The 25646-nt window shown below is 39.3% G+C and overlaps 5 protein-coding genes across 5 annotated transcripts; all 5 read right to left on the bottom strand.

The window, feature by feature from the left end:
• Positions 1 to 87: 87 nt before the first annotated feature.
• On the bottom strand, positions 88 to 10331 carry LOC134811234 (uncharacterized). The gene is made up of 9 exons (XM_063818001.1): positions 10126 to 10331; positions 9858 to 9947; positions 3673 to 3795; positions 3277 to 3423; positions 2814 to 2988; positions 1777 to 2652; positions 1397 to 1572; positions 944 to 1099; positions 88 to 668 (listed from the first exon to the last, which is right to left on the bottom strand). Exons 1-9 carry the CDS (start codon positions 10294 to 10296, stop codon positions 378 to 380), a joined length of 2205 nt encoding a protein of 734 aa, XP_063674071.1. The 5' UTR covers positions 10297 to 10331; the 3' UTR covers positions 88 to 377.
• A 2067-nt stretch (positions 10332 to 12398) lies between these two features.
• Positions 12399 to 15137, bottom strand: LOC134811209 (uncharacterized). The gene is made up of 3 exons (XM_063817967.1): positions 15019 to 15137; positions 14751 to 14897; positions 12399 to 14568 (listed from the first exon to the last, which is right to left on the bottom strand). The coding sequence occupies exons 1-3, from the start codon at positions 15119 to 15121 to the stop codon at positions 13229 to 13231; spliced, it is 1590 nt and encodes a 529-aa protein (XP_063674037.1). The 5' UTR covers positions 15122 to 15137; the 3' UTR covers positions 12399 to 13228.
• Positions 15138 to 18283: 3146 nt separating this feature from the next.
• Positions 18284 to 19493, bottom strand: LOC134811940 (ADP-ribosylation factor-like protein 2). Its single transcript, XM_063819107.1, has 2 exons — positions 19168 to 19493; positions 18284 to 19003 (listed from the first exon to the last, which is right to left on the bottom strand). The coding sequence occupies exons 1-2, from the start codon at positions 19458 to 19460 to the stop codon at positions 18742 to 18744; spliced, it is 555 nt and encodes a 184-aa protein (XP_063675177.1). The 5' UTR covers positions 19461 to 19493; the 3' UTR covers positions 18284 to 18741.
• A 129-nt stretch (positions 19494 to 19622) lies between these two features.
• LOC134811941 (N-alpha-acetyltransferase 38, NatC auxiliary subunit-like) lies at positions 19623 to 20506 on the bottom strand. The gene is made up of 2 exons (XM_063819109.1): positions 20329 to 20506; positions 19623 to 20121 (listed from the first exon to the last, which is right to left on the bottom strand). Exons 1-2 carry the CDS (start codon positions 20483 to 20485, stop codon positions 20000 to 20002), a joined length of 279 nt encoding a protein of 92 aa, XP_063675179.1. The 5' UTR covers positions 20486 to 20506; the 3' UTR covers positions 19623 to 19999.
• Positions 20507 to 20760: 254 nt separating this feature from the next.
• Positions 20761 to 25631, bottom strand: LOC134811936 (uncharacterized). Its single transcript, XM_063819103.1, has 2 exons — positions 25397 to 25631; positions 20761 to 25198 (listed from the first exon to the last, which is right to left on the bottom strand). The coding sequence occupies exons 1-2, from the start codon at positions 25575 to 25577 to the stop codon at positions 23625 to 23627; spliced, it is 1755 nt and encodes a 584-aa protein (XP_063675173.1). The 5' UTR covers positions 25578 to 25631; the 3' UTR covers positions 20761 to 23624.
• Positions 25632 to 25646: the final 15 nt, after the last annotated feature.

Raw genomic sequence — 25646 nt, 5'->3', positions numbered from 1 at the left:
TATGATACTGTACAATGTGGTGATATGCGGGACAAGGTGACGGTCCTCCTAATCAATCGTAGCCGACATATATTATATACGTACATACTATAAAATAAAGCAACATTTTTTGTCATGTTCAGCTCATACTATTATATAATATAATATATCCCTGTATTCATTTTACATAGATCTTTTAAAAACTTCGTGAAAGAAAATCAGTCGAAAAAAGCCACTTTATTTAGATATAAATAATTACAAATTCATGCAAATAAAAATGCCCTACAAGAAGATAAGAACTTCATAAAATCGATTTCAGCATAGCCCGTAGTCATGTTTAGAGAATGAACCACCCAAAATCTCGTACTACTACTCCGCAAACATCCAAGCACAGATCTTCAACAGAGAGGCTTGATATTAGTTATGAAGCTGTTCAACACGACACCACTGTTTTGTACAGGAACAGGTTTGGTTGAGACTATCTCCCACTCGCCTGTTCCGATGTTGAAGCGTTGCACCCGAATAACCCGCACCACATCCTCGCACATGAATAGGAGAACGTAGAGATGCCCCTCGTGTGCTACTACTGCGCTGTTCATTATGAAAAAATTCTGGGGTTCGTTAATAGATGGCTCACATTTGTTGATCTTGGTCCATAGTTGTTGGTCCGGTTGGAAATGGTACAGAATCTGAGGGATATAGAGGATCAGACATTTCCAATATGTGCTTATCATGACTAATTATGACTAATTATGACTTATCATGACTAATCAGTCGGTGCTTTGACCGGACAATGAACATTTTCTTAGATCTTAGTACTTTAGTAAGTATCATCATTCTACTCAGCCAAATAACGCCCTTTAAAGATCTAAACAACCAACAAACAAACTGAAAGTAAGTTCAGCACAACATTCTTACCACATCCTGGTAAATTCAGTAATAAATGACAAAACTTAAATCTAACCAGGTTCTTGTATTCAGTTGCGAGGAGGAAAATCTTCCTCTGAAGTGTGGCAGCTTGGCAGGAGTTCATAGTGGTGGGGGCATTCGGTTGTGGGGACCAAGAGTCGCTGTGCGGCATGTAACACATCACTGTGTCTGTTGCCTTGCCGTGCGGCCGCTGAAAATATGTGTCGTATTTTTCTCTTTGTAATTTGACACTGATGTATGTGTCATATTTCATGATTCATATATTTTAAAGTCACTATTGTGACGGTACATTAGAACTAGACAGAAACAATATCGAGGTTTCACTTTCCATATTTGGACAATGAAAATCGTGGGCCTATTGCCTAAAACTGATAATGGCTACAAAGTTGCAACCATGGCTCAAACCACTGGACCCATTTAACGTTAATCTCAACTGCCCAGACGTTTCTTTCTTCCCCAATATTGTACAGATGTTGGCCCAACGAACCTGTCCACAGAAAGTATAGAGCAAGCCATTACAAGCAGCAGCAGCACCCTGATAACCTATCTTGAAACATGGTGATACCGACTCCCACTTCCCAGAGGGGATGTTGTATTTGTCTACTTTGTACTGACTGTGTTGCACTGTGCTGTTTCGTCCTCCGACTATGTAAATATCCTCGCCTGAGTGGGGTCGGGTGTAACGTACCTGGAGCTATGTGCTACTCGTGAAGTAATGTTTGGAGCACTGTCAAATGTCAGTAATTGTGAGATAAACACTTGAATTTGATGTTTAAGCATGCGTGCTGAGCTAGTTAAACTGTGTCACATAGCTCAGTAAAAGAAGCACATAATTCAAAAAAACAAACATGGAAAACAAGAATTAACCTATTCTCACAGCGACAGCATCTTCTTTAGGTTGTGGTCCTTTAGCGAGTCTCTTGCTGGTATTGGTAGACATGTCAAACTCTTGGAACTCAGCCAAATATTGGCTATTAGCGTCCTTCCCACCAAAAACATAAGCTTTAGTCCCAGCAGTTGTAGCAGCGCACCCGTAACACAGCTGTGACAAACTCCCACACTCTTCCCACTCAGCGTCGTTGTTCTTCCCTTCAGGGAGGATGTCATGTGACAAGTTGTCCCGGACAACTGTCACCCCTGTCACCACGCTGAAGGGCTGGATGTTGTGGAATATAGTGTGCACGGTGGAGGTGGTGCTGTTGCAGCCTCCTAACAGAACTATCTTGGTTACCCACCGTGGTTTGGTGTCTTCAACCACCACCCGGCGCTTCTTCACCACCCTCTGGTCCTGGTCCAGTCTCCTATAGTAACCACCGGGGTGGTTACACGAGATAGTCCACAGTCGACTGGCTCGGTATGGTGGGGCTGCTGGTCCTGTAGCTGCCCCTGAAGCCCCAGCTGCTCCTTCAGACCAGATATCAGTGGAGGAGGGGGTTGGCACTGGAGTAATTACACCTGGTTGCAGAGATGTAGTCACATTCTCTGGTACCTCAGTTTTACTGGACCCTCTGTGTGGGTCTTGTGTCTGGTCTGAGTCAGCAGGAAGTGAGTGTATCATGATATGTGCTCTGCTGGCCAGGTCCTCCAGTGAGGAGGTCTCAGTATGATCTGTACTTGAGGAGCTACAGGTCGGTTCGTTGCTGGTGACCTCTCCTTTTGTCTCAATGTTGGATCGAGCAGCAGATAGAATTGATAAAGCTGTAGGTAACACCTGGGCGGACATCAGCCCCTCTGTTCGTTCATCTGAAACAGTGAAAGATGATCTTTTTGAGTTATTGGTGGCAAACGATTTTTTTCGTGAACAAAGATGGTGTAACAAACATTTTTTTTAATACACCTTCGCCTAATTCAGATGAAAAATTTTTATTTATTTGGGACGAGGAGAACTTCTCTAAAAAACGAACCTATCATGCCACAGAAGATCTCTCTAAGTTTGGTGGATGATCCGGGACGTATCTGTAGTAAGTTGTAAGTAACATTGTAAGGGTTAACCACCATCCTGTTTCTCCTGATCCAGGTCTGTATCTCCGCCCACGAGCCGTCTGTCAGACTCGTGTTCCTGGACTCTGTGTTGTATACCTTGACACAGAGATTATTAGTGTTGTATACTCTGTGTTGTATACCTTGACACATAGATTATTAGTGTTGTATACTCTGTGTTGTATACCTTGACACAGAGATTATTAGTGTTGTATACTCTGTGTTGACATACCTTGACACATAGATTATAAGTATTAAACTGAAATCATATTAATAGTAAAGGTAATTGGTAATCTATCATGGTAATGATAGATATAATATCTTATAAGGTATTATATAATTGCTGTCAATAATCAAAAGCTGCATGTTTATTTTGTTATAACTCACTAATGGTTCAGTGGCGATAAGATTGATAGCAGCTTCAGCCAGGGGATGAAGGAAGAAGTGCATGGCAAAGTTGAGCATATCAACACAGCTGTCAGGGTTGAGATGCACGTGTAACTTTGTTATACACACGTGGCGCGCTTCTTCTACCTGCAGAGAGAACAATGGCTTTTAACTTAGTGTTTATGTTGTGTATAAACATACAATTCTACATCTGGAAAGGAAAAGAAACTAACGTTAAGAATAAAACACCACGAAGTTGTTTAATGTTGAACATATTACATTCTTAATGTTAATAACATTGAATACATTAAAATTCAACAATAACACAAAAAAAAGTGTCAGTCGTCAGATCTAAAAAAAGCAGATCCGCCTTTAACACACACGGAGGTACTGTACCTGCAAGGTATCGGCAGCTACGAATATATCGAACATGTTGCTGGTGTTGATGTTCAGGACTCCTGAGTAGAGGAAGTCGAGCAGGACTGACAGAGCTGAGGGGTCCACACTTTGAAGTTCCACCTGAGAGACAGAGAGCTGGATAAAGGAGTCAACTAGAGGAGTTAAGAAGGAGGCAGAGAGCTGGATAAAGGAGTCAACTAGAGGAGTTAAGAAGGAGGCAGAGAGCTGGATAAATGAGTCAACTAGAGGAGTTAAGAAGGAGGCAGAGAGCTGGATAAAGGAGTCAACTAGAGGAGTTAAGAAGGAGGCAGAGAGCTGGATAAAGGAGTCAACTAGAGGAGTTAAGAAGGAGGCAGAGAGCTGGATAAAGGAGTCAACTAGAGGAGTTAAGAAGGAGGCAGAGAGCTGGATAAAGGAGTCAACTAGAGGAGTTAAGAAGGAGACAGAGAGCTGGATAAAGGAGTCAACTAGAGGAGTTAAGAAGGAGGCAGAGAGCTGGATAAAGGAGTCAACTAGAGGAGTTAAGAAGGAGGCAGAGAGCTGGATAAAGGAGTCAACTAGAGGAGTTAAGAAGGAGGCAGAGAGCTGGATAAAGGAGTCAACTAGAGGAGTTAAGAAGGAGGCAGAGAGCTGGATAAAGGAGTCAACTAGAGGAGTTAAGAAGGAGACAGAGAGCTGGATAAAGGAGTCAACTAGAGGAGTTAAGAAGGAGGCAGAGAGCTGGATAAAGGAGTCAACTAGAGGAGTTAAGAAGGAGGCAGAGAGCTGGATAAAGGAGTCAACTAGAGGAGTTAAGAAGGAGGCAGAGAGCTGGATAAAGGAGTCAACTAGAGGAGTTAAGAAAGGAGGCAGAGAGCTGGATAAAGGAGTCAACTAGAGGAGTTAAGAAAGGAGGCAGAGAGCTGGATAAAGGAGTCAACTAGAGGAGTTAAGAAGGAGGCAGAGAGCTGGATAAAGGAGTCAACTAGAGGAGTTAAGAAGGAGGCAGAGAGCTGGATAAAGGAGTCAACTAGAGGAGTTAAGAAGGAGGCAGAGAGCTGGATAAAGGAGTCAACTAGAGGAGTTAAGAAGGAGGCAGAGAGCTGGATAAAGGAGTCAACTAGAGGAGTTAAGAAGGAGACAGAGAGCTGGATAAAGGAGTCAACTAGAGGAGTTAAGAAGGAGGCAGAGAGCTGGATAAAGGAGTCAACTAGAGGAGTTAAGAAGGAGGCAGAGAGCTGGATAAAGGAGTCAACTAGAGGAGTTAAGAAAGGAGGCAGAGAGCTGGATAAAGGAGTCAACTAGAGGAGTTAAGAAAGGAGGCAGAGAGCTGGATAAAGGAGTCAACTAGAGGAGTTAAGAAAGGAGGCAGAGAGCTGGATAAAGGAGTCAACTAGAGGAGTTAAGAAGGAGGCAGAGAGCTGGATAAAGGAGTCAACTAGAGGAGTTAAGAAGGAGGCAGAGAGCTGGATAAAGGAGTCAACTAGAGGAGTTAAGAAGGAGGCAGAGAGCTGGATAAAGGAGTCAACTAGAGGAGTTAAGAAGGAGGCAGAGAGCTGGATAAAGGAGTCAACTAGAGGAGTTAAGAAGGAGACAGAGAGCTGGATAAAGGAGTCAACTAGAGGAGTTAAGAAGGAGGCAGAGAGCTGGATAAAGGAGTCAACTAGAGGAGTTAAGAAGGAGGCAGAGAGCTGGATAAAGGAGTCAACTAGAGGAGTTAAGAAGGAGGCAGAGAGCTGGATAAAGGAGTCAACTAGAGGAGTTAAGAAGGAGGCAGAGAGCTGGATAAAGGAGTCAACTAGAGGAGTTAAGAAGGAGGCAGAGAGCTGGATAAAGGAGTCAACTAGAGGAGTTAAGAAGGAGGCAGAGAGCTGGATAAAGGAGTCAACTAGAGGAGTTAAGAAGGAGGCAGAGAGCTGGATAAAGGAGTCAACTAGAGGAGTTAAGAAGGAGGCAGAGAGCTGGATAAAGGAGTCAACTAGAGGAGTTAAGAAGGAGGCAGAGAGCTGGATAAAGGAGTCAACTAGAGGAGTTAAGAAGGAGGCAGAGAGCTGGATAAAGGAGTCAACTAGAGGAGTTAAGAAGGAGGCAGAGAGCTGGATAAAGGAGTCAACTAGAGGAGTTAAGAAGGAGGCAGAGAGCTGGATAAAGGAGTCAACTAGAGGAGTTAAGAAGGAGGCAGAGAGCTGGATAAAGGAGTCAACTAGAGGAGTTAAGAAGGAGGCAGAGAGCTGGATAAAGGAGTCAACTAGAGGAGTTAAGAAAGGAGGCAGAGAGCTGGATAAAGGAGTCAACTAGAGGAGTTAAGAAGGAGGCAGAGAGCTGGATAAAGGAGTCAACTAGAGGAGTTAAGAAGGAGGCAGAGAGCTGGATAAAGGAGTCAACTAGAGGAGTTAAGAAAGGAGGCAGAGAGCTGGATAAAGGAGTCAACTAGAGGAGTTAAGAAAGGAGGCAGAGAGCTGGATAAAGGAGTCAACTAGAGGAGTTAAGAAGGAGGCAGAGAGCTGGATAAAGGAGTCAACTAGAGGAGTTAAGAAGGAGGCAGAGAGCTGGATAAAGGAGTCAACTAGAGGAGTTAAGAAGGAGGCAGAGAGCTGGATAAAGGAGTCAACTAGAGGAGTTAAGAAGGAGGCAGAGAGCTGGATAAAGGAGTCAACTAGAGGAGTTAAGAAAGGAGGCAGAGAGCTGGATAAAGGAGTCAACTAGAGGAGTTAAGAAGGAGACAGAGAGCTGGATAAAGGAGTCAACTAGAGGAGTTAAGAAGGAGGCAGAGAGCTGGATAAAGGAGTCAACTAGAGGAGTTAAGAAGGAGACAGAGAGCTGGATAAAGGAGTCAACTAGAGGAGTTAAGAAGGAGGCAGAGAGCTGGATAAAGGAGTCAACTAGAGGAGTTAAGAAGGAGGCAGAGAGCTGGATAAAGGAGTCAACTAGAGGAGTTAAGAAGGAGGCAGAGAGCTGGATAAAGGAGTCAACTAGAGGAGTTAAGAAGGAGGCAGAGAGCTGGATAAAGGAGTCAACTAGAGGAGTTAAGAAGGAGACAGAGAGCTGGATAAAGGAGTCAACTAGAGGAGTTAAGAAGGAGGCAGAGAGCTGGATAAAGGAGTCAACTAGAGGAGTTAAGAAGGAGGCAGAGAGCTGGATAAAGGAGTCAACTAGAGGAGTTAAGAAGGAGGCAGAGAGCTGGATAAAGGAGTCAACTAGAGGAGTTAAGAAGGAGGCAGAGAGCTGGATAAAGGAGTCAACTAGAGGAGTTAAGAAGGAGGCAGAGAGCTGGATAAAGGAGTCAACTAGAGGAGTTAAGAAGGAGGCAGAGAGCTGGATAAAGGAGTCAACTAGAGGAGTTAAGAAGGAGGCAGAGAGCTGGATAAAGGAGTCAACTAGAGGAGTTAAGAAGGAGGCAGAGAGCTGGATAAAGGAGTCAACTAGAGGAGTTAAGAAGGAGGCAGAGAGCTGGATAAAGGAGTCAACTAGAGGAGTTAAGAAGGAGGCAGAGAGCTGGATAAAGGAGTCAACTAGAGGAGTTAAGAAGGAGGCAGAGAGCTGGATAAAGGAGTCAACTAGAGGAGTTAAGAAGGAGGCAGAGAGCTGGATAAAGGAGTCAACTAGAGGAGTTAAGAAGGAGGCAGAGAGCTGGATAAAGGAGTCAACTAGAGGAGTTAAGAAGGAGACAGAGAGCTGGATAAAGGAGTCAACTAGAGGAGTTAAGAAGGAGGCAGAGAGCTGGATAAAGGAGTCAACTAGAGGAGTTAAGAAGGAGGCAGAGAGCTGGATAAAGGAGTCAACTAGAGGAGTTAAGAAGGAGGCAGAGAGCTGGATAAAGGAGTCAACTAGAGGAGTTAAGAAGGAGGCAGAGAGCTGGATAAAGGAGTCAACTAGAGGAGTTAAGAAAGGAGGCAGAGAGCTGGATAAAGGAGTCAACTAGAGGAGTTAAGAAGGAGACAGAGAGCTGGATAAAGGAGTCAACTAGAGGAGTTAAGAAGGAGGCAGAGAGCTGGATAAAGGAGTCAACTAGAGGAGTTAAGAAGGAGGCAGAGAGCTGGATAAAGGAGTCAACTAGAGGAGTTAAGAAGGAGGCAGAGAGCTGGATAAAGGAGTCAACTAGAGGAGTTAAGAAGGAGGCAGAGAGCTGGATAAAGGAGTCAACTAGAGGAGTTAAGAAGGAGGCAGAGAGCTGGATAAAGGAGTCAACTAGAGGAGTTAAGAAGGAGACAGAGAGCTGGATAAAGGAGTCAACTAGAGGAGTTAAGAAGGAGACAGAGAGCTGGATAAAGGAGTCAACTAGAGGAGTTAAGAAGGAGGCAGAGAGCTGGATAAAGGAGTCAACTAGAGGAGTTAAGAAGGAGACAGAGAGCTGGATAAAGGAGTCAACTAGAGGAGTTAAGAAGGAGGCAGAGAGCTGGATAAAGGAGTCAACTAGAGGAGTTAAGAAGGAGACAGAGAGCTGGATAAAGGAGTCAACTAGAGGAGTTAAGAAGGAGGCAGAGAGCTGGATAAAGGAGTCAACTAGAGGAGTTAAGAAGGAGGCAGAGAGCTGGATAAAGGAGTCAACTAGAGGAGTTAAGAAGGAGGCAGAGAGCTGGATAAAGGAGTCAACTAGAGGAGTTAAGAAGGAGGCAGAGAGCTGGATAAAGGAGTCAACTAGAGGAGTTAAGAAGGAGGCAGAGAGCTGGATAAAGGAGTCAACTAGAGGAGTTAAGAAGGAGGCAGAGAGCTGGATAAAGGAGTCAACTAGAGGAGTTAAGAAGGAGGCAGAGAGCTGGATAAAGGAGTCAACTAGAGGAGTTAAGAAGGAGGCAGAGAGCTGGATAAAGGAGTCAACTAGAGGAGTTAAGAAGGAGGCAGAGAGCTGGATAAAGGAGTCAACTAGAGGAGTTAAGAAGGAGGCAGAGAGCTGGATAAAGGAGTCAACTAGAGGAGTTAAGAAGGAGGCAGAGAGCTGGATAAAGGAGTCAACTAGAGGAGTTAAGAAGGAGGCAGAGAGCTGGATAAAGGAGTCAACTAGAGGAGTTAAGACGGAGGCAGAGAGCTGGATAAAGGAGTCAACTAGAGGAGTTAAGAAAGGAGGCAGAGAGCTGGATAAAGGAGTCAACTAGAGGAGTTAAGAAGGAGACAGAGAGCTGGATAAAGGAGTCAACTAGAGGAGTTAAGAAGGAGGCAGAGAGCTGGATAAAGGAGTCAACTAGAGGAGTTAAGAAGGAGGCAGAGAGCTGGATAAAGGAGTCAACTAGAGGAGTTAAGAAGGAGGCAGAGAGCTGGATAAAGGAGTCAACTAGAGGAGTTAAGAAGGAGGCAGAGAGCTGGATAAAGGAGTCAACTAGAGGAGTTAAGAAAGGAGGCAGAGAGCTGGATAAAGGAGTCAACTAGAGGAGTTAAGAAGGAGACAGAGAGCTGGATAAAGGAGTCAACTAGAGGAGTTAAGAAGGAGGCAGAGAGCTGGATAAAGGAGTCAACTAGAGGAGTTAAGAAGGAGGCAGAGAGCTGGATAAAGGAGTCAACTAGAGGAGTTAAGAAGGAGGCAGAGAGCTGGATAAAGGAGTCAACTAGAGGAGTTAAGAAGGAGGCAGAGAGCTGGATAAAGGAGTCAACTAGAGGAGTTAAGAAGGAGGCAGAGAGCTGGATAAAGGAGTCAACTAGAGGAGTTAAGAAGGAGACAGAGAGCTGGATAAAGGAGTCAACTAGAGGAGTTAAGAAGGAGACAGAGAGCTGGATAAAGGAGTCAACTAGAGGAGTTAAGAAGGAGGCAGAGAGCTGGATAAAGGAGTCAACTAGAGGAGTTAAGAAGGAGACAGAGAGCTGGATAAAGGAGTCAACTAGAGGAGTTAAGAAGGAGGCAGAGAGCTGGATAAAGGAGTCAACTAGAGGAGTTAAGAAAGGAGACAGAGAGCTGGATAAAGGAGTCAACTAGAGGAGTTAAGAAGGAGGCAGAGAGCTGGATAAAGGAGTCAACTAGAGGAGTTAAGAAAGGAGGCAGAGAGCTGGATAAAGGAGTCAACTAGAGGAGTTAAGAAGGAGGCAGAGAGCTGGATAAAGGAGTCAACTAGAGGAGTTAAGACGGAGGTAGAGGGTTACAGATTAAACGTCAGCTTGTATTAAGAATATTTGTGAATGGGTGCTTGGTGTTACTGAATGGGTGCTTGGTGTTACTGAATGGGTGCTTGGTGTTACTGAATGGGTGCTTGGTGTTACTGAATGATGTGAGCTACCTTTTTCTCATCAGCGTTGGGGAACCATCTGTCAAAGTAAGCTGAGAAGTAGGCACTGCCTCCGCTCAGTACTGATCTGTGCACGTAGAACTGAAGGGTAATAGTTTACAGGTCATCGTCAATTAAATCAGATTTTAAGGCCTCATCATCACCATTATTTGCACCTTCAAAGTTGAATCTGATGTTTTGAGAATAAGGAAGTTATAAATGTCTAAAATTCAGCTACAGAAGTATTATTTCAGGCTATTATAATGACAGCACAACTGACCGATTGGTCTTTGCAGATGAGTTCTGTGTCACAAAGATAGCAGTTAGCGCGCATCTCATTGAGTTTGCGTAAGATGCGCTGCGCATGACTCGGAACCTCCACCCCTATTTCTTTCTTAATGGAGCTCACGCTGCTCTTTATCATGGGAGACAGTGGATCGTCTTCATTCATCGCTAAATTGTAGTGCTAGTTATATTGTAGAAGTGCTGCAGAAAATAATAACCAACATACAGACACTGATCGTTGTCTTGGTACAATAAAACATTATGATAACAGATGGAATTTACTATAAAGTCTGGAGTCTAGACCCACTGTGTTTAGCGAGTTGCAAACATAAAATAATTGAATTGTTAGAATGCAGGCCTGCTGGTCCAACTTTCAGAGTAAAACCGGACTTTATAAAATAATTCATAGAATTTGCAATTATATAAGTGCATACATAATTTTGGATTGTAATATGTAAAATATTTAAAAAATCTGAAACCGAACAAATTAAATAACTAACGTGTTTCAGAATTAGCTACGATTCGTAATCTGTATCGAACGCTCCAATAATAAACAATGTTATAAAGTAAAAAATACAGTACGGTTTGCATTATAGGTCCAATATTTTATCGATATAAATATAATTGATAAATGTTTAGGAATTATCGAAATATTATCGGTCTATAATTAGGTTATCAAATTTGAGCTCATAATATTACAGTAGTGAGTACAAATCGGCACTCGTAAGTCATTTATACATAATACATATTATATACTTATAGAGCCATTTCAAGAATCAAAGAAAAGCAACATTGAACAGCCGAAAAGTGTACGTAACCTTAAGAGATTCATCAACTGTGATAAGTTTTTAATTCCGTTCTTTTTATTTTGGAATTTGTTTTGTGCCCACGCCCTGAGAAATACCATACTTTTGTTTTGGTTATCTTGTAATTACGGGAATGCTATTCTTGTCTCCTGATAATAGTTCTGTTTAAATTTAGATTGCAAGACTAGATAAATGATAACCATAACAATACCAAGGCATGACATAAGTCATAAATATGTCTCCATAATAATATAATGAGCTCTACTCTGTATTTAGAATGATGCAGGTACGGCTTGTAAGTTATATTAGTATGCAGTAATAATAACACTGGAACTACTATCGTTATTTATTGAGGATTAAATCTTAAATTTCTGAGTTTAAGTCGGAGGAATTTAAAAAATAATTTTCATCGAATTATCGAGATAATCTGATAACGATTATGACCCAAGTATCGCCGATAATCTTATCGAGATACTATCTCGTTGCATACCCTGATAGACCGCAACTCATGTAACGTGTAAACGAACTTCAGGTAAACAAAACTACAAAAACAAAATGTAACGTAAAATAATGAACATGTGAAACAACAAAATGAGCGAGTTAAAAAGCTCCTCACAGTTACATCAATTTGAATTATGTCTGACATTTCAACCGAGCTTGTTTAAAAAACATATGCTAACAATAATTAGTAACAATTATGCAGGTTTAAAGTAGGTGATGATTCATACGAAGGTAGTTACGTCAGGTCATAACATCGTTTCAAATATACGTCGAAACGGATCAGTTGCAATAAATTGAAGAATAAATTAAAGTTTTCACGTTCAAGACCGAGAAGTTAAAAAGTGAGCATCAGAAATTGCATTGTATAAAAAAACCGCTCCGAACTATTTTAAGCCTAAATAACTTAACGTTGCCTATTGAGTTATATTGAGAGTGAAGCATTGTAAGCAGTCATTTAACAGCTGGAGCAAACTATAAACAAATACAAATATGCAACGAAATTAATAGAAGAAAACATAATCATTCAAGGCTAAGGGACCAAGAGTCGAGGGCATACCAATCTTATTTTCAGTTAAGTATCATCCTAGTGATTTGTTAACTTACTGATTATCAATATCATGGAACTTTAAATTACTGCTGAAATTGTAAGAAAGGTTTCACTCAATAATATGGAAATATGTCTTTTGAAATATCAAATCTACCACAGTTCTATTCAGTCACACCTTGACTATTCTTCCTTGATCTGGGGCTTCATGTCTAGGATTAAATTTAGTGCTTATTCCGTAAACAAAAGAAAGGAATGAGAGCCGTAATGCCAGGATTTCTAAGTCTCGAAACTTCATTTTTAAAATTTGCCGTGCAACTATCAAAATTAATATACCATCGATTATATTACATTTGTTATGATTTATCACATTTGACTTCATTTGACTTCATCCTTTTATTTTTGATATAATTTTTTCTAGAAGTTAGGTTTTTCAGGATTGTCCTTACGAGGGGCTTTCAATCAATCATTACCATGATTACCATGTTAATCCTTTAAATATTCTACCTATTTAAATTAGTTCATATAATATTTAAAAACTTACTTACTTTCCAACAAATACTTTCCAACAAATACTTTTTTTGTGACTTTAGAAACCCCAAAACTTGACTATGCTGTCTTCTGAGACATTGCACAGTCTGGCAAAGTTAACACAGCCATCGAGATGGGGGCTGGGAGAGAGAGCCAACTGTGAGAGGAGGGATCCTCGACTGAAAATGTGAGAGTAGAAAGGATGAGATTCAACAGTGGAATGATGATATTATAATACATCGGACAAATATTTCCTGTGTACGGAAGTATGTGCCGTGTTGACCCCGACACAATTTAAAATAGACCAATTTGAGCTGCATACAGTTGAACACAAATGTCAAGTTGCTTTACTTGGATAAAAGTGATAAAATAATGTGAGACTCGTGAGTCATAATACTACATGTGAGTCATTTCAAATAGTCATGTTTAAATATGAAACATTAATAAGTTAAACAATCAATCCGAAACAACATCTAACAATTATTATCATAATCAAGCAGATTTATTTGATAAATAAAAAATCGGAGATAATGGTTCTATACTCTATACCTAGTAAATAATAAATAATTATGAAACCAGTAATTGGTCATTAGTGAGGGGAACAAATTAATATATTTGTAATTGATTGCTAAAAAAGACCCTGTAAACAACAAGAGAATAAATAAAAGAAAGAAACCGTTTTTAACCCGTCAAAGATAATAATTTTCTAATTTATTTTATTTAGATCTAAAATCCCAAAACTTAATCAAATAGTCATCAGAAACAGTGCAAAGTAAAAACGGTGTATTTGGAGCGAAAGCAGCATAGTTCAAACCCTCCGTGTGACCTGTTTTCTTTTTAATATGAACATTATAGTGAAGATCATAATAGTGAAGCAGTCCTGGGTGCAAATCACCTGATATCATCAAACTGTTAAAATGTTCATCCAACCAATAATCGTGGTCGAATAAATAAAGCTGGGGTGGAACCATTGACTGTAGAGGCACAACCCTCATCAAATTCATTTTGAGGTCGAAAATTCTTAGGTCTAACTTTTCTTTAGAATATTTGATCTTGCCACCCTCACAATTTTCCCTGATCGGTCTACAAACGACTGCAAAATTGTCCGTCAAACTATCATCGACCTGACGAATTGCTGCTCCAAAGTGTTTGTCCATCACAGGATGACGATCACATGAATAATGATTTGGATTAGGTGAATAATACTTTGATTCTACACAGCAGAATCGCTTTGGGTTACATACATGCTCTTTCAAGGGTAGGTCCGAATTCACAACATAAAACGACATTTTGTGACGATTTTCTGTATAGTCCACAAAGTCATCATCATCATCCTCATCAAGTCGCTCATCTTCATCATAGCAAAATGAAAGAAGTTTTTGCAATCCATTTCTACTGTTCATCACAGCCACATCTTCAATGTCATAGTCTACATTCACAATTTCTTTCGGTTTATGCTGCTTGAACACGGACCATACCATTAATTTGCCTGCATATCCTGATTCATTTAACTCGGTGATTATAAAAGTAGATCTACCCAACCAACCAGGACTAGCATCACAATTATTATCCCACCAATCCACGGTCTTTGCGAGAAAACAGTCAGGAAAAGTGTAAATGAGAACTTGAAACATTTTGTCAGAGTACTCCTCTCCGTCAAGCTGCAATTGTAATCCAAAAATCATTAAATATTCGTCAGTTTCACTAAAAAGAGTGTAACGTATCCCAGATTCTGTGTCCCTCTGTATCCCTTGATCTGCCTTCTCGTTACATGAAATATACAACTTGTTGAAAACTTCAATGGTATCACCGACTGACCACATGACGATGAATCGTTTTGAAGACGTACACAAATATTTCCCAGATCGGGAGAAGGTCAGATCGTAAACACTTTCACCGTGGTGAACGTTGCAAGTCACCGTTGCAGAGCCGTTTTGCAGGATATGCAGGCGTTTGTATTCTGAAAGCCACGAGGATTCCTGGACGTCTGGTCGGAGAGGGGTTGTGGGAGCTACATTCCAGTGAAGAGAAAATAGCTGCTTCCACACGTAGTCATCTGAAATATAGATAGCAAATTAGCTCTCTTCAGAGTAGTGGGGCAGTAATTGGTAAAAATGAGTCAAGAGAAGATAACCATGGCCCATGATGAATAATAAAGCAGAGTAAATCAAGAAAAGATTGCGGAAATAATAAGAAAACAAAAGGATCACCTATGTTGCGAAATCTAAAATAGGTTACCTTGTAATATTTCCTGCCAGTAGTTACATACTAACGAGCATTGTGCTAGATCCCCGGCAGCCAATTTTCCAAAAATAACTATCATAACATTGATAGGCAGAGAGTTCCAGTGAACCACGTGACCATTCGCTGAATTAACGTCTCCTTCTAAAGCAATATACAATTAGAATCATTCAAACCGCCAGTTAGTAAAAAATAAATCCTGACACCTAAATAAAGAGTATTCATAACTTCAAACCTGGAAATCAAATTCGATCTAGAAGCAAACCTGTCAGTTGATATTGGGAGTCGTTGCAAGTTCTACTCTTTTTTAATTGGTGGTGTTCCGAGGAATTGGATTTAGTGTCTTTCCTTTTTAGGCCACGTTCCATGATCTCTGAATGTCCTGTTACTTTATTGTAGTGAAAATATAATGTAAATTGTAAATGCTTCTAGTACGAGTTTTAAGTGGAACATTTCTCAATTCACGATTCACATGTTACTGTAATGATGATAAAATTGGACGCTTGCCCAATTTTAAGGTTATAATGCTTTAAAATAACACACCGCCTAAATGTTTAAACGATGTAATACGTTCGATGGAATATCTTGTAGCAAAACATGCATGCAGCAGAAAATTAGATCGTCATTATAATAAGCAGTAAAGCAGTGGTGAGATTCATCGGTCTTCTTTCATATGACCATAAAATCTAAAGTTAATAAAAAGCATTACATTAAAATTACGAGAATTAATACTCGCTTTAAAAAGTACTAAAATACCATATGGAGACAGACATGTACTACAATAATCGGGACAAAATATTTTGGAAACAAATTTTGTACAAACTTATCGAAAATTCAAAATTGAGTCTTCAAATTGAACATTATTCACAGAAAATGATTAAAAGATTAAAAAAATGAATCTTAATAAGAAAGAATAGCTCAATAGCATGTTGATTGTTGCTACAGAGCTACAGAGCAACGTTGAGCTGTAATTATAATAGGTAAATAGTTTCAAATTCAAATCAATGTAAATCTCTAGAAATGAGGAAGGCAGGTGTGATCTTTGCCTTCCTGCCAAGTCCCCAACGCCACTCTATATTCTCATCTGGGAAACCCAGAGGAGTCTCACCTTTGTCCATAAAGTATATAGCTCCCCATTTCCATATTGAGGCGTTTACATTAGGATTAGGTTTGCCATACCAGGAGACGGGAAAAAGACGTTTCCTGCCTGAGAATGTCATTTCTAGAACGAAATGCATGTTTTTACTGCAAATGATGTCCTCGTGAAAATGAATGTGATCTGGGTATGCTTCAGGATCTTGGAGCAGTTCAATGTTAAAAGAGCAGCTGTTCTCTTCTGTCGATGCTTTTATATGTACTATAAAACCGCATTCACCTCTCTCAGCACACGGACCTTCAATAGGATTTAGATCACTTTGGCTGATATGAAATTCAATATCATTTTCTTTCAACAGTAATTCCTTCCAGTCATAATCACGCAAGGAAGGGACGTATGCATAGCCTTTGGATGATACAGCCTGACATCTGTTGAGAACACCCTCAAATGACTGAAAAACTGGTAATCTCTCTCCATCGACAACCAACATTTCAACAAGATGAGAAGAGATATTTTTCCACTCCTTTTTTTCCTTTATAGCAAAAATGCGGTCATCAAAATTGGCAGGCAATTTTGTTTCAGAATTGGCTTGATTAAATAACCAACAAAATATTCCTTCGAAAAACATGTTGAAGCTTTTCACATCTTGTGAAGAACTTAAAAAGTGAGTCACCTCTTCAAAGGTGGAAAACTCGTTGATCGTTTTGAATGAGTTGAACAGATTAGGGATACTAGAGTACTTTTCTATCACCGTATTACAAGATTTGTATAATAACAAAACCAATTTATAATCCTCTGCAGATGGGAATTCTAATAGAGATAGGTGTTCAATAAACTTCTCTTTGAGGTCAGGATTTTTCCTGAAACATCGAGATAAATTAACGTTTCGGAGGAAATATTTAGCGTCCTTGCCTAGAGAGGATCTATCGGCCCTAATCTGGTCAATTACAAACGAAACGAGCATCTCAGGCTGTCTTTGAACTACTTTTAATATGGCATTTAGCTGTCTATCGTCAAGCTGTCCCGAATTCTCCTGAAGGTATTGCTCCACAAAACACTTGCGGTAGGAAGCGGAAGAGGATAACTTCGATGTAATTAAATCCAGAGAGGCTTCCTTTTTAAATCTTCTCTCCAAATAACATGCCTCCTCAAACAGGAATGCCAGATCTTGAAAAGTAAACACACCTGGTATATTTTCAGCGAGATACTGGAAGTAACTTGCACACCTTTTCTCCATCCACTCCACTCTGAAAACGTGTGCCATTTTGCTGACATCTCTGAATATACCCTTATTTATCTTCTTCAGTTGTCCTGAGTAACAACCCTCAAGGAAGCACTGAACTGCATCATTTTGAAAATCATCAACATCAATGGTCTCAAAAGAGAGGCAAGAGATTAATTCCTCTAAAACCGGGCTGTTTAGTGACACGATCACAGAGTTTGCATGAATCTCCAGGTCATCTTTTAACTTAAATACTATGTTACTGTGGCTAGGATCTCCAAGACGCTCTATTCCAAAGTCTGCTGGTACTGAAACCTTCGGAGCTTCTATCTCTTCGAATGCCATCACTACAAATAATAACGAGATTTAGAACTAGATAGAAGCATTGGGGAGATAGGTATTAACCGAAATTGATTCGACATAAGATACGGTCTACTAAGCTATTCAAAGTTATTTATGTAATGTAGACAGAACAGTAAATTATAAAATCATGAAGAGCCCCACATCCAGAAACACGCCATCTTGCCAGGCAGCCTGGGAGGAAATTTTTTTTGGGAGGAAAAACGGGAGAAGAAGAGGAAATTTTTGAGAAGTAACTCCTAAATTTCGAAATATTTTTTTGGAATGAAGACAAATTAATTGAGGAAATTTTTGAAGAAAATGTTTCGATTGTATAAAAATCAAAGAGGAACATCCTGTCAGTTTTGGAACACAGTGAAATATTCTGATTGGAGAATGCAGATTGCTGTTGTGAAGTTATCAACTTTACGTGAGTACTTGATTCTTTTCAATCCCAGTTTATCGCTGTCCTACAAATTTCTTTAATGCCAAATGCCGTCTAAAACACCCTATTTCGCAAAAAATTTCCGGGGGGCTGCGCCCCCTAGCCCCCACGCCGCCAAGGGGCTTCGCCCCTGGACCCTGCTGGGGGCTGCGCCCCCAGACCCCTGCCACAGCTTGCTCGCTTCGCTCGCTGCGCAGTTGGATTGGACACGTCGACTTGCTTCGCTCGCCGACAGCCCCTTCCCCAAACTTGCGATCGAAGCAAGCGGGCCACAGAATTTAGAAAAAAACGCATCTGGGAGGAAATATAAAACTTTCTGGATGTGGGTGAAGAGCTTGTCATGAACGGACCAGATGCATGAAATTTAACTTAATCTCAAGTTAAGTCCGTTTTATAAAATCTATTTTTCTAAGATAAAAACTCAATAAAGTATGGATGACTGGTTATTATTACTATATAGTATTATATATACAGTACAAATAAAAAATGTTACGTTAATTTGATACATGAAAGTTTATACATAACAAACAAATAGTAAACAAAGAAGTTAAATCAAATATAGCGACCTCATATTAACTGAGAGTATAATACTCAAAACAATGGTTAATGCAAATGGTTATATATATAATGCCTATATCTTATACCGGGGGGGGGGGGGGGGGGGGGGGGGGCCCTTGAGATTTCCCGCATGAATGGCGAAACAGAGTAGAAAGTCATAATAGCTAAGCCACTTTCGCCGTAATTTTGTGGCAAAAATTGTGAAAAATAGTGGAGCCAGGTGCGCTATTTCTTCAAAAATTCTCTAATAAACGAAAATAGTGATTAATTATATCAAAACTGAGGTGCCCATTGTACTCCATAACATATTCGTGATAAAAATTCTAAATTAGTCAACAGTAAATATCCGCGATGCAATGTCCTCAATCAACCAGTCCATGCCTTTCAACAAATTCTCACCAGTCACAGCACTACAACCCAGAATAATCCAGTGATGAGTTTTGATGTTATCCAGTTCGAGTACCTCTCTGATCTCTTTTGGGTCCAAAGCTCCAGGAAGATCCTGCTTGTTGGCGAAGACCAGTAAAGTGGCACCAGATAACCTCTCCTCGAGGAGAAGACCAGAGAGTTCTTTACTGCAGGCTTCTAACCTGGAACAGAGTGCTTGGTTAATGATAATTAATTAATTAATGAGTGCTTTGAAGGTATTAGCGAGTGAATTTAGAAAGAAAAGAAAATACGACTTAGTGAATAACCGGAAATTGCCAGTTTAAGTGAGTTTAAAAAGGGATACTCAGGACAATAAAACTGGTACCTTCTTTTGTCAGCACTATCCACAACCCAAATCAAACCATCAGTTGTTTCAAAATAATTCTTCCAGTAAGATCTCAGACTCTTCTGACCACCAACATCCCAAATATTCAACTTAAATCCCCCGTGCTCCAGAGTTTTTATATTGAAGCCTAGTGTGGGCGATATGGTGGATATGTCTTCTCCGTTAAATTTCTTGAGGATAGTGGTTTTCCCGGCATTGTCCAGTCCTAACATGAGTAGACGCATTTCTTTTTCTTTTTCCTTCATTTTCTTAAGAATTGTGAGAAGTCCCATTGTAACTGAACTGGTGAATAAGTTTAAGAGAAAATTTTATATAACTGTACTTTAAAATGAAAATCATTTATAAAATTCGAGATACGCATGATCAAGTTTATTGAAATAGTTACACTTCAAAATTACAAAATGATGATCAAATTTCAGTGATACAGCATTGGCTCATTAAACAAGAATCGATGATAAATACAAAATATCAACCAAATACATATAAATTTAATATAAAACAAAGTTCATATGAGGTCACTTCAGGTCACGCCATTAGAAAAAAGTGAGTATAATCTACTAAAATCTCTGCTTGTTTTTGTCTCTTCAATACAAAGTTGTGCACAGTGCAAACAGTTTTTCTTACCGCAAACGAACTTGTACATCTCTGTCATTTTTCGTCTGTTTCAAAATCCCCATATAAATTACTACCACATATATAATCTTGGTCTGTTTTAAAGCAACAAGAAATGTGACGTTTCAAATACATGAAATGATGATAACCATGGTCTCGGATAACTAATGACCACCAAATTGCCCGATTAATAAAACTCTCATTTTATTTTATCGTGTTCTGCCAACAGTTTCTCAATGTCACTGTCCGAGTTGTCAACTTGCACTGAAGTGATGTGTCGACCTGGTATCATAACGAGACCCAACATCCTCGCTTCCCCCGCTGAAAAGAAGGAGGTTAGTTTCTTACAAAACATTTATTAAACTATGTAACTAGACTCTAGATCTATGATTTAGATTTTGAATTATTAAATGGTTTAAATAAAGTTAATTACGTAATGTCATACATACAGTACAGAGTTATCCTTTACTTTTACTGTACACAACTCATGACCAAAGAGAAATGTTTCTAACAATGTGTCTCACTCACCAGTCTCATCGTGCCAGTACTCCGCCGCCCCACCCATTATCAAGTTCTGATCTCTGTCAGTACAGAGAAGTGAGCCTATCAGTACTCTACCATCGCTGATTTGGATTCTCAGCATTTTGTTTACAAGTCCTTTGATAAACCTCCCCTCACCTTCCATGCCTACCAGAAACTTCTGAACATATTTTGATATTGACAAATATTCGGGTTATCGAAACAATTCAAAAATTAAAGATTGACAATTCGAAAACATGAATTATTATATGAGGTAATAGTTGCTGATTGTCTTATAATGTGGATTTCAAGAGAAGTTTTATTTTGTTAGCGTAGGGAAAAAATTGAGGTCGATGGACGAAAGAAACATCATAAGGTAATTTATAGCTGTTTTAAAGAGTGGATATTTAAAAATACATGGTAATAAATTATCTGAAAATATCTACTTCATTATTTTAAAAATAATGCGGCAATAACAACAACAATCATTTCATAAAAGTTTAAAAACCTTAGTCGATTAGAAATTAGTAACTACCAACACCTAGTGCAAGTTATGATTAATTGCAGAAAATTTAAAACAGAACTCGGCACAATATCAACACTACAAAAAGCATTCCGAAACACGATTCAAAAAAATCGAAACATGAACAACTTGAGTAAATTAAAATCACTGTTATTTTGACAATACATTTAAAATGTTCTCCCTTTTCTGAGATTGAATATTATTATATAGAAGTGAAATTGTAAATTCAATAAAAAATTCAATTTATCGGCCGTACATTACGTAGGCTTGTAAACGTTACTTCTAAAGCTAACATCATTATAATTTATACTATTTAAACCCCTTTATATAAGTATATCACAATAGTTTATCTGATAAACAGATATTATAGCTAACACTTTAAAAGTTACTAATAGATTACATCTGATGATAAGTAACCTCTTAATCCATGCTACTTTCTTTACCCTCATATAAAACTAATAAAGTAGAGTATATGATTATAGTAATAACTTCAGTTACCATGATCGGAAACGACCACTCTCCCTATTGAACTGGTTGTTTCGCATGAAGATATTATTTTGACCATTAGCTTGGTTGGAGTTTTGGGCATTGTTGGAATAATGCGCATTGTTGGAGTATTGTCCCTGGTTGGTGTATTGCGCAATGTTGATATATTGCGCATTGTTGGTGTGTTGCCCCTGGTTGGTGTATTGCGCAATGTTGATATATTGCGCATTGTTGGTGTGTCGCCCCTGGTTGGTGTATTGCGCATTGTTGGAGTAATGCACATTTTTGGAGTAATGCCCCAGGTTGGTGTATTGCGCATTGTTGCCGTTGTAGCGCTGGGTTTGATTGGAGTATTGTGTTTGGTTGGGATGTTGTGCTCGATTACGGTAATTAGCAAACGGATTTTGAGAAGGTACCCGGGGATTGCTACGGGCTTGCTGCTGTTGCTGCTTTAAAGCCTGTTCCTGATTTGCAATCGGCTTTGTCGACTTCAGTTTAGGATTGTTGTTACTGATGATTCTGGTCATTCGCCTCGGGGGTTCTGTTCTAGAATGAGGCTGTTTAGCCGATTGCTCTTTTTCTTTGGGTAGAATTTCGTCTTTAATCAATTCTGTGTACAAATAAGCAGATTTGGCAGATTTTATCAGGGCCTCTTTTGCATTTTTGTTATGAATAAGTATGGTATCACACTTTTTACTTCTTCTGAAAGTGTGAATATCATGACTGAAATCACAATCGCCTGAAATAAGGATTATCCTGCAATGCTTATTGTAACCCACAAATTCATGCATCAAATCTCTGATGACGTTGTCTGATGAATTGGCCTTCAATCTTGGAACATGTATTATGCGCACATGAAACTCAAATAACTGCTTCATGATTAAGTGTGATTCTTCACGAGCATCACAGACAACATAAAAGTGCTTCTCACTAAACTTAGACGATTCATCCACAAACTTCTCACGAAGTTTCGTGATCAGAATAGCAGGATTGAGGCCTTTTGGCATCCTCACGTTTTCGATATCCCAAAATATCCCAACAGCAACTTCTTCTTCGTTGCTCCCTAGCCGAAGGAACTCTTCAGTTGTTGACTGGTTCATTTGAATAGACTTCTGTGGGTTCTCCATGAACACAATGGTGTCCTCAGCTTCATCAGAATCAGAATAATGTTCTACCCTAGTACCAACAAGTTTCCTCTTCTTACTCTTCTTAGCGTTTCCCGCTGTTGCAGCATCTTTGGAGCATGATGGTTTCACATTTTCTTTTCCAATTTTGTCATCGGGTTTCTTCGCACAGGGGGTACCTAATTCCCTCACATCAGACGAAACCTCTATAACAGTTACATTTGTTATCGTCGTGTCATGATCAAATGTTCCCTCTTTTTCAGAACATGAAATATTTGAAATTGTACTAGTGTCTAGTACGTGTTTAGGGGGTGCTTTTTTCTTTGAAGAAGGGGTAGAACTAGAAGCATGCCGAGTTTTACCTACAGTTCCCTCAGTTTTACGAGACTCGTCCATAGTTTCTTAAACCTGATTGGATCGATGTAAAGGCAACTGGCAAAAGCTGATGAAAAAGCAAATTACAATTATAATGCTACAGTTTCAATTAAATATTTCTGATCAATGTTCATCAATACAGAATGAAAATAAAATTGTTTCTATAAAATTGTAGAAAAACACAACAAAATTACCAAAAGCAAACAAATATTATTGAATATTTTGCAAGGTTATCAAAATAAAATCACAGAAAATATTATAATTATATATTATGCACGTACCTTACCACATTTCATTAGTTTTACCTTGGCATTATGACAGTTTTCAACCAAATAAAATGCAACCTTATAAACATTATGCATCATGATTATAATATATCTCAAGTCTCGTTACAACATCTTTATCCTACATCCTATCATTATGATAGAGCAGAGAAATCTACTTTGAAGATTTGACCAATCACGATGTAACGCTACCCACCCCGGCCCCCCGGCCCCTCTCACGATTAATATAATGAGACAACATGACATTGAAATCTGATGATCTGCATAATTTAAATTGAACGTTAAAAAACTTGGTATTAATACATAACTTGACTTTGATGTTTCTTTCATTAAAATTTCTGTTTGTTTCTGAAAGACAGAAACAAGTGAAGACAGATTCCAAATATAACTTGAATTTGATTAATAAATTAATTCAACGCAACAATGGATGAAAAAATCCTCCGAAATAAAATAACAACAATTCACATGAAACCCTTTGGAAGTTGAAATCTTAATAATAGACTGACTAGTCATCTAGTAGTCTCGGACTGAAATGTTTGCCCCTTTAAATTTTTTTGACTTTTGTTTACGAGGTTGATTTCTTGGTGAGCGCACTTCTTTCTGTTTTTTACGATAGTAAGCTTTACTTACTGACGACCAGTCTGATGTTGGGGACAAGGGTATAAAATCCGGCAGAGCCTCATCTAACACTTCTACTGCAGGAGAGTCAGCTTCACCGGTTTTATCACTGGTCACAGCGTGGTCACCATTGGTCAATTGTTCATTTCCCTTGTGGTTGAAGTCTTGGTTGTAGAAGCGGTCTCGATGATGATTCATGCCACCTTGCTGTTTCTTCTGTTTGTTTTTGACCTTTTTATTTGGGAAGGGCATCTGGTTGTTGGGTCGTGAATTCTGAGCAAGATAAAGATGTGAAAGCTGGGCATGTTTTCTGAGCCCTCTAGATTGGTTTTGCTGGTTATTTTGCAGTGCTTGATGTTGAATAATATCTCCTTTAATCAGGTCAGTATACAGATGAGCTGATGTGGCGGATCGTATCAGACTCTCTTTTGCATTTGGGTTGTGTATTAGTATACATTCACATTTTTTGTTTCGTCTAAAATTGTGAATATCATGACTGAAGTCACAATCGCCGGATATGAGAACAATCCTGCAATACTTGTTGTATCCCACAAATTCATGCATCAAATCCCTGATGACGTTGTCTGATGAATTGGCTTTTAGTCTTGGAACATGAACTATACGCACATGAAACTCAAACAACTGCTTCATGATTAAGTTTGATTCTTCACGAGCATCACAGACAACATAAAAGTGTTTCTCGCAAAACTTTGACGATTCATCCACAAACTTCTCACGTAGCTTTGTGATAAAAACGGCAGGATTCAATCCTCTAGGCATTCTTACATTTTCAATGTCCCAGAAAATTCCAACAGCTACTTCCCCTTCGCTGCTGCCAACTCTTAGATACTCCTCTGATGTTGATTGACTCATTTGGATCTCTCTTAAAGGATTCTCGACAATTTCAATGTCATCATCCTCAGATTGATCTTCTACATACTTATTAACTGGTGCTACAGGCTGCTTGACCAATCTGTGTTTCATTTTAGGTCTTATCTTGGACTTTATAGGCTGTACGGTTTTGTTCGTTTTTCTGATATCAGGAAGGAATGATGTTTTCTTAGTTTGACTATTTTTTATTTCTGTAACAGATGCATTTGTAAGAGTTGTATCTGCATTACTGCTTAAAACTTCTGACTCTTCAGGTTTTACATTAGTCTCACTACACGATATAGCGGAGATGTTACTGGTATCAAGAACAGATGTTTTCCTCTTCGCAGAAGGGGAGGATGTAGGGGTAGATGAAGGGTTGTAAACATTGTTCGTCAACCCGAGGATTGCTCGCATCACTGTCTTTTGACAGTCTACCTTGGCATTTGTATCTGATCCAGTGTTGGTGTCGGGTCGGTATCTTTTAGGATTGTAACACCGTTCTGGGGAGGAGTTCAAATGAGCAGAAGAGGGTTTCATTTCTTCAGCATCTTCTTCTTCAATAGAAATCGGTCTTGCAATAGAACCAGGAACGACTTCTGAGAAATATTATGAGATTTAGAGTTAATGCATTTAATTAAATATTTGAAAACAAAGATTTATTATTATGATTTAACAATGATTTGAGAGTGTATTGCCGAATGATTAAATCCACAACAAAGCATCCTAAACTACAATTTAAATTAAATTATCAGATAAACTTCTTTAAAACTTAACATTAATTGTTAAAAACAGACCTTGTTCCTCTATTTTGATGGTATCAGTGCAACAATACACATTAGCTTCCTCATAAGTAGTGAACCTCTTCCACTTTGCCGAATCGACTCCGAGAATCTGAGATTTACACTCTGACCAATCAGTATAAACACCTGGCTTTCTGCCCACTTTCACCCCAAAGTACTGGTTCTTTCTCCCCATGCTTTCACCTACATGTACAGTTTGGGTACTTCACATTGCGGCTGATAGGACGCTGTGTTAACATTAGAG

Source organism: Bolinopsis microptera, chromosome 2 (genome assembly GCF_026151205.1).
Source record: "Bolinopsis microptera isolate Bmic1 chromosome 2, MBARI_Bmic_1.0, whole genome shotgun sequence".
In the NCBI taxonomy this organism is placed as follows: Eukaryota; Metazoa; Ctenophora; class Tentaculata; order Lobata; family Bolinopsidae; genus Bolinopsis; species Bolinopsis microptera.
Note: the sequence above shows the minus strand (reverse complement) of the source record. Positions and strands in the feature narration are given on the sequence as shown.